An 11324-nucleotide genomic window follows, 5' to 3' on the forward strand; every position below is an offset into this window, starting at 1 on the left:
ACACGGTCAAACAGTTGTGTTGTGCAAACTATTTCATACAGATTAGGGTGTCCATGAATTCTTTAATCTTATATATAAAATTCTCGTGTCACAATTTTCGTTCCCAACGGCTCGACCGATTCTCATGAAATTTTGTGAGCATATTGAGTAGGTATGGGAATCGGACAGCTAGTATCTTATATATGGGTCAATTTCCACTCCATAATTGGCACATTCTACTTATGTACAACAGTGTAGTCAGTCCAGAATTATGACGACAATTCGGCTTTTAAACCATCACATATTTCCCTGTTTCTTTCGAGCATTACGACAGTTATAACCACGAAAGTTATAAAAAAAAACCAATTAGATTATTTATTATATAATTGTTATTTTTTAATTAACTTTCTTTCAATATTTTTGCCATATTGACAATTTTGTCCCAGAATATAATGTTTCATGGATACCTTATCATTTAATAGGGCGAGGGGTTGGCGGCATTATTCACGGTTGCGTCTTATTAAAATAACATTATCATGTTAGAAACGCTTTGGCGTTACTTAAAATAATAATAATAATATCAAAAACTTACAATTTTATATTTAACCCTTCTAAGTTGGTTAACTATTCGACGATTAAGCGTCTTTGATAAGCGACATTTCGAGTTTCTCGCTTATAAAGGTCGTCCGTCTCGAAAGGGACATGACATTCGCTTATATTGGTTACTAGCTTATCCACTTTCGGCTGTATTCAATATGCCTTAATTTCTTAAATAATTTATTTGTATTATACATGAATTGTTATAAAAAGATAAAAAATTTATCTTTTTACATTGTTTGTCTTTTATCCTTTATTAATTAAATGTTGTATGGTAGAACATTATAAATTCGGACTTATTATGCTTTTAAGTAGATGCACAGATTTTTCATAATCTAATGAACTAAGATCAAACACAACGCGATGTATCTAGGTTGGTTAGACAACAATACGCGTCACAAAGTCCCCTAAACCAATTAGAATACAATAAGAGTCTGATATCAGATTAGTAACAATATCAAAACATATTTCTCATCTCCCCTAAGAACACGTGCGTATCCACGCCCCGAGATTTAATAAAACCATTCCACCCTCTACTATTCGTAATTGAAGCGTGTAATTCAGTTGACATGTTTTGTTAAATCCTATAATTTGACGTCGATAACTGCCTCCTTTTATAATACAATGTTTGTTAGATACACAGAAGATACTAAGCCAAGGATTATTCTAAAATGAGCTCTTAAAATTATCGTTGGAAGTTTTATTATTTTTAAAGCTTCTGCCTCGAACCGTAACAACTCGAACCTCGAACGGTAAATTGTTTCATGCAAAACTTTCTAACTAGTCAATTGATTTTTTTTATATCATAAGGTGGCAAACGAGCGAGCTTTCACCTGAAATTGCTGATATAGTAAAATGACCGTTGCCCATAGACATACGCAATTGCATATGCGATGCCTACCTTTAATTGACGGAGGAGATGGTGCACAGAAAGAAAATATATTATCCCTTTCCATGCATCCTGTCATCCGGAAAGTCCACATCCACTTCCCATCCTTTCCTTATAAGAAAAAGAGTGGGAAGGGAAAGAGGACTAAATTAGGCCTCCGGGACGCACACTCATCAGACGAAACGCGGAATTGCTACCACTTCACGCCTGTCTTCTGTGTGGTCGTGGTATTTCACCGGGCGAGCCGGGCCAATACGTGCGAAGATGTTAAAGCGGGGCCTATCACTGTTAAAATATTACATATTCTACGTGTTAATATTTCTCATAATTGTAAATAAAATAATTTTACTAATGTTATAAACACGAAAGTTTAGATGGATGGATGTTTGAAGGTACGAGTATATCCAGAACGGCTTAATGGATCTTGATGAAATTTTTAACAGATGTAGAACATAGTCTGGATGAATACATAGGCGATTTATTAACATTATTTTTGAATTCCGCGCGGTTGAAGTCGCTGTCGACAGCTAATATAGAATAAACATAAATGGATAAATTTGTTTGTTCTATTCGATTTCTGAGAAATTGTTAATAACAACCCAAAGAACTCCATCGTACAATCTGTGAATTAATGTCGCTCTCAGTGCCGGCGTCTATAATACATTTTGTAGGGAAAAATATACAATATGTGTATAACAATTGTATTAATCAATCACATATGGAGTAAAGGAACACAAAAGAGCGTGACCGTGAAAGCGTTAACCCATCGGATTTACCTAATTCGCGTCATTTTCGCGCGGAAAGTGACAGACCCCAACGCGCCCTCTTGTGACAAATGTAACCATCTGTGCTGACACGCCTATCTTCTTTTTTTTATAGAAAAACTAGCTGTCGCCCGCGACTCCGACCGCGCGGTATTAAAGAAAAATAATTAGTAGCCTATGTGATCTACCAAAGTATGTTTTACATCCATGCCAAATATCAGCAAGATCCATCCAGCCGTCCTGGAGAAGATACTTTCAAAGAAACCTCCATCCATCCATCCATCTAAACATTCGCTTTTATAATATTAGTATAAATTATGAACAAGGAAAGTTAACCTGATGTCTACTTGCCGGTGCTGATGTGTTACTGGCCGGTAAAAAAATATTGTTTTTTTTAAAATATTCATTTGATTATACTGTGGTCTACGACGCCTACTTGTCTGTTTTATATTTTGTTTTATAAATATTGTCATTATTAATTTAAAATTGAGCAAAGTTATTTAAAATGGCCACATTTAGAGATTCTACCCATTATAATTTTTAAAATGGATCGTACTTAACTAATCCTGAAAAAAATTTTGAACAGTAATGGCATAGTACTATTTCAAGACCGACGCTTTAGCGAAATTTCATAATAATATGTATAATTCAATCTGTCCAGAAGTCGATAAGCCCGCCCATTTCACCGGCTGCGGCGAATCAACGAGTCCTACCCTCAGCCACCCTTAAAACCACCAATAGGGAGCGAGAAATCTGTCGTCGCAGTCTATTGGGGTGTTATTTAGCATGTATTTATATTTGCACTGTAAAACTATTAGTATAGCGTTCAATTTACGTTGCAATTTAATTTAATAATTCTGCACGACTTTCGGGGGATGGTTGGGAGATATTGAATATTTTGATTCAGTGTGATAGCTTCTTGTGGTGTGTCAGGTCGAAGTTGACTGCCTTAACGTGGAACAGCACCGACCTGGTGAGGTGTAGTTTTACTTTGTGGTGGTAATAACAAGTATCAAGATTCATTTCCCGCTGATGTCATACGGCAGCGAGACGCCGCACGTCTGGACCAGCTCAGTATGTTATTAGCTAATATTGTAAGAACGGCTGCATGAACCTTGGTGAAATCTTGCATAGATGTAGAACGTAGTCTGCAAGAACACATAGGCTACTAATTAAGTTTTCTCTTTAATTCCGAGCAGACGGATTCGCGGACCACAACTAGTCAGCTAATAACTTGATTTTCGTAATCTTTTAGACTTCTCAAAACACTCTTTTTATCTCCTGATCGATAACTGTTAGAGGATGGTTCTCAGTGTGTAATATTTCAATTCAGTAATACGGTAGTTAAATATGGTCATATAAGAAGAATCCTATTGCTCTACCTTACCGGTCGCAAATCCAATGGCCCATTAACAATGTAGGAAGGTGGAGCGGTGATGGACACGGGTGACTGCCAAGTCTCAGACGAAGGTATCGAGAAGAGAGTGAAGTCAAACAAAATAATATATAAAACTAACACCATTCGAGGCTCCGCACACTATACTTTTAGTCCCCCGATAGAAGATCGCGCGCTTAATCAGTATCACCATGTAATCGGAATGAATACAGAAAAGAAAGAAGAAAGATAGTGCTCAGATAGGATTGTAAATATTTCGATATTAGTTGTCGTCCCCTATTTCTTCCGCCCGACTTCTTTCAAAATATGTTCTACAACTATACCAAGTTTCAGTGAGCCGTTGATTCTGTTGAGCCGTTCCGGAGATATCTTCAAACAGACATCCATCCATCTAAACTTTCGCATTTATAATTAAATTTTCAGATTATATCTATACCTAATTACTATTTGACTGATTATTGGCATTTATAGCGTATTTGAAGAAAATCTTATAGTTCACGAAACGATTGTTAGTAAATGTTGGAAATAAACAAAAACATTTCTAACTTTTACGGCAACTAATTGGTTAAACTAATTTTACCGGAATTCGTGGCCATACTGTAACGTATGGAAATAATTTGTTATTCAATTTAAAATGAATATTTACGAATAATAGAACTGTATATGTTCTTGTAATGACTAAAATTAGATTATCATGTTTTGGCAATGGTACATCCTGTTTTTGCTTTTATAAGGATAATAAGCGGAAATCGTGGTTTAGAACATATTGATATTGTTATCGCCTTTACAGTAAAATCCTTGAGCAAGTATTTGGATTTCCTCTTAAAATATTAATTTAAAAATTAAATTATTAAAGAATTGTTTATTATTTAATTTAATTGTGTCGAAAGTATGTCCAAATACGATCTGCTACAGTCAAGATGCTTTTTAGTAATAGTATAAAAGAGTTTTAGTCGAAATCTATATTTACATGGACTTTAGTATGCCGTATAAGCCGGGTTCTACTAGGCGTTGCATGTCAACGGCAACAACATAATTTACGCCAGTAACCCAGAGAGGTAGGCAGAGTCCTGACATACCTCTTTTGCTTCTTCTACATAACTTTATAGTAAATAATATGATGAGTACTCACCTTGATGTCCTATTCACCGCTTGTGTGTGACTGATTACTTTGGTGTCTACCGGGTCAGTAAGTCAATAGGCGCGACCGATGCTGTTGTGTGCAGTATAAATTAAATTAGCCATTGGCCGCCAGATATTGTTTAGCGAAACGATCGCTGCCTATCTCCAAAATTTGTAAATCGGTAAACCTATACTATCACAATCTACGTAAATCTCGAAAATCTCCCGAGCGCACGGCGACGGCTAATCGTGCGCGCCCGAACCGGTATAGGTTTAAAAGTACCTACCCACTTATGCCAAAAAGAAACAAAAAAAGGCGGTATGCCTACATTTAAATTGTACAAAACATTTGTTACCTTGAATTTTAAAATGTTACAGTAGCTAACATGTGTTGCACAATAAAACGAACGATTATTATTATTTATTTATACTTTATTTTGTTACAGGGTAGCGAGGTGTCGCCGTACGGGCCGCTGTGGGAGGCGCCTCCTGCCTCCGTGCCCTACCCCGATATACTGGCCTTTCCTCCGACTGACCTGGGTAAATCTTTGGGAGTATTCACTTTGAGACAATGCAAACGAATTGTGGGTCGAGTTGTCTACTTCCTACCCACTTAGACGTTTAATACATAAGCAATGGCTTGTTATATTTATTGAGGGATTGATGAGTGTTTCTTTATGTAATCTGTCCCTCAGTCATTAGTTACTGCAATAACCACAGATTACACTTTTATTTACATTCAGTATGGTCTGCGGGCGGGTGCGGAGCTCGTGGCGGGGCGCGCGCGGTGGCAGGTGGCAAGAAGCCGCGCCGGCGTGTGGCCTCGGTTGCGCAGCGCCGCGCCGCCAACATCCGCGAACGCCGCCGCATGTTCAATCTTAACGAGGCCTTCGACAAGCTGAGACGGAAGGTAGACCAGCAGCTAGTGTTATCTTATCAGCCAATGATTAAGTATTAAAAACTGGACAGAGTTTGTCGATTAAGCGAAGACCACATTTCATTTACGACTTTTAACTATGGTATAATCCGGAGCTGCAGTAGCTGCTGCATGAATGATCCGTTCGATCGTTGCAATACCACGACTTCGCAGAAGGACAAATCTAGGACTCTTCTACCTTCCATAACTTTGAATGGGATGGGATAGTGCATTTGATGTATAGGAACATAGGAAGAGAAATATCATTTTACTGTACATCCCTGGCCGTTGCAGATGTCAGTGTAGATTCACTATCAGGTGGATGCTTGCTCGTATGTCTTAAAGATTGTGTGCTGCAGGTGCCGACGTTCGCTTACGAGAAGCGTCTGTCTCGCATCGAGACGCTGCGCCTGGCTATCACCTATATCGGCTTCATGTGCGAGCTGCTCCACGGCTCTCCATCGCCGGCACCGGCGTCACACCACGCGCACGCACATGCGCACGCCCTACATCCACACAGGCATGTCTTCGACGCTGAAGTGCCGTGGTGCGCGTAGGTTTAAACAAATGTATCGTCGATCATCACTTAGTAGAATCCTCACTTAGAAATATCAGTAAGATGCATAGCTGTTAGTGCGCGTTTATATTTTATTTTCCAGAACGCTAAGGAGAACCACATATTGGATTTTTGACAGCCATGGACAAAGTGCATAGACTCCGAAGCGATTCCATAACTAAGTTTAAAAATGTACTAGTCACGTGTCAGTTCTATTTTTGAACTTTGGAGCGAATGTCCTTTGTCTAGTTGTAGGTGTTACCTTATTTAAAAAAAGCATTTTTTTTAATAGAACAGATTTGAAAACGCTATTACTATCGTGTGGTGTGTTTTAATCACTTTTTATTCGTATAGATTTGCCATCAAAGTACTCTGTTTGTATTTATATGAGATTTATATGGCCTAAATGAATTTGGAATGGATTTAAATGAGCCTCCTCCCTGTCTTTCTGTAATGTAGTTGTTATAATGGTAAAAACAAAATGTCTTCCATTAGTGATAAAAGTATATTTTTAGTTCTATAATAAACATAAATTATTATCATTTAAGCGGTTTTTTTTCTTAATTCTTTTAGTATTGTATGTCATGAAAACTATAATAGTAAAAAACATTGTATTAGAAATAATTTTGGTACTAACTAAACTTTACAAATTGCGAGGAAATTTTACCGACTTTATAACTGTTGCTATATTTTTTGCAATATAAAATAAAATAGGAAAGTAATTTCATGATTGTGGGAATATGAATCAAATCGTATTATTTTGCAGGTAAATATAGGTATTATTTTGAAAAGTTCAACATCACGTACGAAAACTTTATTTAGGAAAGATGGGGGAGTCAAAAACTTGATTAAAACATCTCACGATTAATGGTAGACCCCAAAGGTTATCATGAGCAGTTAAAAAACAACTCTTGGATATGTTTATTTAACACACAAAATAACGTATTAAGACGAAACTGCGAGATAAAAAAAATTGGCGGGAAATTCCTCACAGTGTAAACGATAAAAATATAAAAGTGGTGGGGATAAAGTCAACATTTTATATGACATTTCAAAATATTTTTAATATAGTTAAGACTCAGTTTTTTTAATGCGCCAACACTGTTTTGTAGTCTTTTAGGTTTTACGTTTATAAAATAAATTATGGAGAGGGGAAGTGGATTTGGCGGAGAAGGGACGCATAGCAAGAATGGTAGGCAACATATCTACAAATGCAGATATCTATGGGCAGCGATAGCTTCCTTATGTCGACGAGTTTAGGTCACCGCATGTTCGTTTTCCAACTTCTAATATATTTAAGAAAGATTCTGTTTTAAGTTATTCAGCTACGTCGTAACAAATGATATGCTGATGTTCCACTTTTTCAAAAATGGCAGCCAATTTATTTGTAACTGGGCGAAGAGCAACGTGCTCCTTGGACATCGAAAGAAACGCTTTATCCAAATAAACCTAGAGCTGTATCTACTGCTCTAGGTTTATAAACATCGTATTTTTTTCGCGGCTTGCGTTTCACTTTCTACTTTTTTTTTAATCTATCCAATTTGTATTAGATGCACTAATTTTGACGATAAGAAAAACAAAGAAAAATCACTCATCTTCAAAATTTGAATTTGGAATTATCTTCTTTATAATTGAAACTATTAAACTAAAAACAGCCAGATACAAATGTTTATAAGTAAACCCTTATAAGGGATTAATTCGCCTTAATATTTCTTTGTTCGTCTCAAAAGAATAAAATGTCGCATTAGTTTTTTTAAGATATGTGTTTATCCAACCTGAATGAAATGTTTATTAGGTATCGGTACAAAAAGTCTTCATCTTTATATATATAATTCTTTTGTGAGTGTGTATGTCACTGAACTTCTCTCAAACGACTGGACCGATTTTGATGAAATTTATTGTGTGTGTTCAAGGGGATCTGGGAATGGTTTAGATTCACAATTTTCATCAAATATTAACTTCATATTAATTTATTCAAATTAAAGACGTGTAGACAGGACAACGTCTGTCGGGTCCGCTAGTTTATTTATAATTTTAATCATTATCATAAAAAAAAATATCCTTCACAATTTTGTTCCTAGGTGATTAAGGCCTCATGTGATCCAAAATCCATTTCATATATTTTCTAATATCTGTGTAAATAGTAGGTGGTTCTGTACCGCAGTCCATATTTCCGTTAGACACGATACCGTATTGTATGAGTTTGTACGTGTTTGATATGAAACCTTCATACATAAGTGGCCCTCCGGAGTCGCCTTTGCATGAGTCGTGACCTAACTCACCAGCGCAGAACATGTTCGTGAATCGATCTAACGATTCCGTGGTGTAATGGATATTCCTAAAGAATTAACAAAATTAAAATCATCAATCTAGATATAAAACTAGACTATAGCCGCAGCCCAAAATAATAAATAAAATCTATTAGATATCTGCTGGATAGGTCGCTATTAGGAAATTATAGTTTTTCTGAGCACCAAAATGGCGTTAATCAACTAGTCACAAAATATCACGGCTTATAGCCTGTCTAGTGGAATATATTAATAGTTTTCACACATCTTTCATCGGTTTATTATGTTAGGTTTACATACTCGTACTAACCTGTAATACCGCTGTAAGCACGTTCTAGGCGAATATATTGGAACTGTAACTTTGAGGAGGACATCGGATTTTGCTAAATTTTCAGTTAAACCCCAACCAGCGACAATCCCTCTTTCACCATATATGTCTACTGTTAGCAGTGAATCTGTTATTGGCAGGCATATCAGACCAGAGTTCCCTAAAAAAAAAGTTTTATTTTATGACGGATCAGACATTCTAGTAGACTTCTCGATGTTTTGTATAACTTAACGAGAACTTACTCAAGTTAAGATTAACAGAGTTTTTAAGACGTAAAAGACCGATGTCGTTTACGATCATTGGGTCGTCATTGTACGCTTCGTGATGTATTTGTTCTGACACATCTATGTCCTGTCAAAAAACAGAAAGAAAGTTGTTAATAATGACAAAGTGTACAATGCATTTTTATAACCTTAATTCTGAATTCTTTGTAATATAAAACACACTTTAAGCAATTTATTTTCTAAGTTTTTAGTTAATGTTTAAATTTGACTTTACCACGGGGTTCTATTTGTCAAATTCTGTCATTTGATACCTATATTAAGATGATAGAAAATATGTGTTATTTGCCATTTTTATTGGCAGCCATTTTTGATTGTTCATGGTGTTTGTTTATGCCAATGTTGGGAGTTGGGGGGTTGTGCAATATGTCATCGGTCATTATGTGGCGGCTGCCACCTTGGATTTAAAATGAAACTGAATATAAAAATTGCATTTTCATCAGGTCTAAAGTATATACCAAATATCGGAAAAATCTGACAACGGGTAGTGAGTCTAATTAAGGTCGGAAGATTTGTTCAAAAACAAACAAAACATCAATTAAGGGTTTAAAAGATATTCAAATTACACTTTTATTTATGTACAGAAGGAAAAAATTATTTCCATTTCACGCCTATCTTCTGGGTGATCGTAGCCGCACTGGCCGAGCGAGCTATTCCTGCTGCAGCTAATGCTGCGTTCTCTACAAATGTTAAAGATACAGATTTTTTAAAATAAATTTCATAAAAAATCTTCATACCTGATATTTAGGTGCGCACTGGGTAAACATATCTTCTCCAGTACAATCGATTTCTGTACTCAGGTCGTATTCTCCAATCCGGACTTTGGCGACTTCTCTTCCCTTAATGCAATGTGCTGCGGTTAGCACGTATCTTGCATTAATCAACGAACCACCACAGTTCATACTTAAAGAATTGCCATCTGCTTTTCGAAATAGTATTATACCATTATTACCCACTATATGTACATACTATAAAAATTTGAATGACTATGAAATATCGAAGTAAAATATATTTCCTATATGTGTATCGTCGGAGCGTCTGTGTTTCAGGGGTCTTGGGTGACTTGCAATCTGCAGGTCCTGGGTTCGCCCGCAATGTGTTTTTCGATTTCCGATTTACATATGTACATTTATCCGTTGTTCTTACGGTGAAGGAAAACATCGTGATGCAACCTGCACATATCTGAGAAGAAATTCAAAGATATGTGTGAAGTCAACCAACCCGCACTTGGCCAGCGTGGTTGACTATGGACTAATCACTCTTAACTTAGGGTAGGCTCCGAGCCCCTCGGTGGGGACGTATAGTGAGCTGATGATGATGATGATGATGATTATGATTATGATGATGATTTATCGTTGTCTCTGTTTTTTGCGAAGAGAATATGAGAGTTGACATATGTTTTGATACAAGTTTCGCTACAGTCAAAACCCAGAATTAAGAACTCACTCTTATGCATGATGATTGCTAACCAGGGGAACTCATATAATGTAGTTCTGTTTCCCCCAACAATTTTACTTCCGTCCGTATCTCCGCATTCTACTGATAACAGATTTATATTGGGATGTTTCTCAATTTCGAATTTTTCATTTGGGTCATAGTCAGGTGTTCGCATGTTAATCATAAATTCCATGCAGCAAAACTGTTGAAAGAAAATAAAAATGAGTAGAAGGCAAACGAGTTGTAAGTTCTCCAAATTGGTTATCGCTGTGTTTTCATTAATCAACAGTTTCCACCGCCAATAATCAAATTTTAAAACATATCTTACTTCTTACTTCTCATCTTACTAATATTCGAATGTTTGGATGGGTGGATGTTTGTTTGAAGATATCACCAGAACGGCTGAACGAATCTCGATGAAATTTAGTATAATATAAATATAGAATATAATCTGGAAGAACACATAGGCTACTAATTATATTCTTTTTAATTCCACGCGGACGGAGTCGCGGGCGACTGCTAGTAAGTAAATATCTAAAAAAAAATATATATAATTTAACCTTGTGAGAGCCATTATCAAAGCCACAGTGTGCACTTTTCAGTAATCTTACTGTTGCCTCGCTTTTTGAACGTTTTACTCTTTCTAAGGCCGGCACGCATTTCGTTATTGAAACACAATCCTCGCATTTTTCTGTTGGTTACACAAAATCATTATAGTGGTGATCCAGCAGCATCAGCTGTTTTTTTTTTTTTTTTTTTTTTTTTTTTTTT

At 36.3% G+C, this 11324-nt stretch overlaps 2 protein-coding genes across 4 annotated transcripts in view; one reads left to right on the forward strand and one right to left on the reverse strand.

Annotated features, from left to right (window-relative positions):
* Positions 1-3154: 3154 nt before the first annotated feature.
* Positions 3155-6442, forward strand: LOC106120039 (protein Fer3). Its single transcript, XM_013315217.1, has 4 exons — positions 3155-3303; positions 5194-5287; positions 5491-5657; positions 6023-6442. The coding sequence occupies exons 1-4, from the start codon at positions 3262-3264 to the stop codon at positions 6218-6220; spliced, it is 501 nt and encodes a 166-aa protein (XP_013170671.1). The 5' UTR covers positions 3155-3261; the 3' UTR covers positions 6221-6442.
* A 1769-nt stretch (positions 6443-8211) lies between these two features.
* Positions 8212-11324, reverse strand: part of LOC106120106 (serine protease easter-like) — a 4164-nt gene continuing 1051 nt past the window's right edge. Inside the window, exons 1-6 of one of the 3 annotated variants that reach the window (XM_013315309.1) lie at positions 11114-11262; positions 10563-10755; positions 9854-10035; positions 9078-9186; positions 8818-8995; positions 8212-8557 (exon numbers count right to left, since the gene is read on the reverse strand). In XM_013315309.1, the coding sequence (XP_013170763.1) occupies positions 8305-8557; positions 8818-8995; positions 9078-9186; positions 9854-10035; positions 10563-10746 (906 nt within the window). In that variant the 5' untranslated portion in view covers positions 10747-10755; positions 11114-11262 and the 3' untranslated portion in view covers positions 8212-8304. 3 annotated transcript variants of the gene reach the window in all.

This window comes from Papilio xuthus, unplaced genomic scaffold, assembly GCF_000836235.2.
Source record: "Papilio xuthus unplaced genomic scaffold, Pxut_1.1 DF826961.1, whole genome shotgun sequence".
Classification (NCBI taxonomy): Eukaryota; Metazoa; Arthropoda; class Insecta; order Lepidoptera; family Papilionidae; genus Papilio; species Papilio xuthus.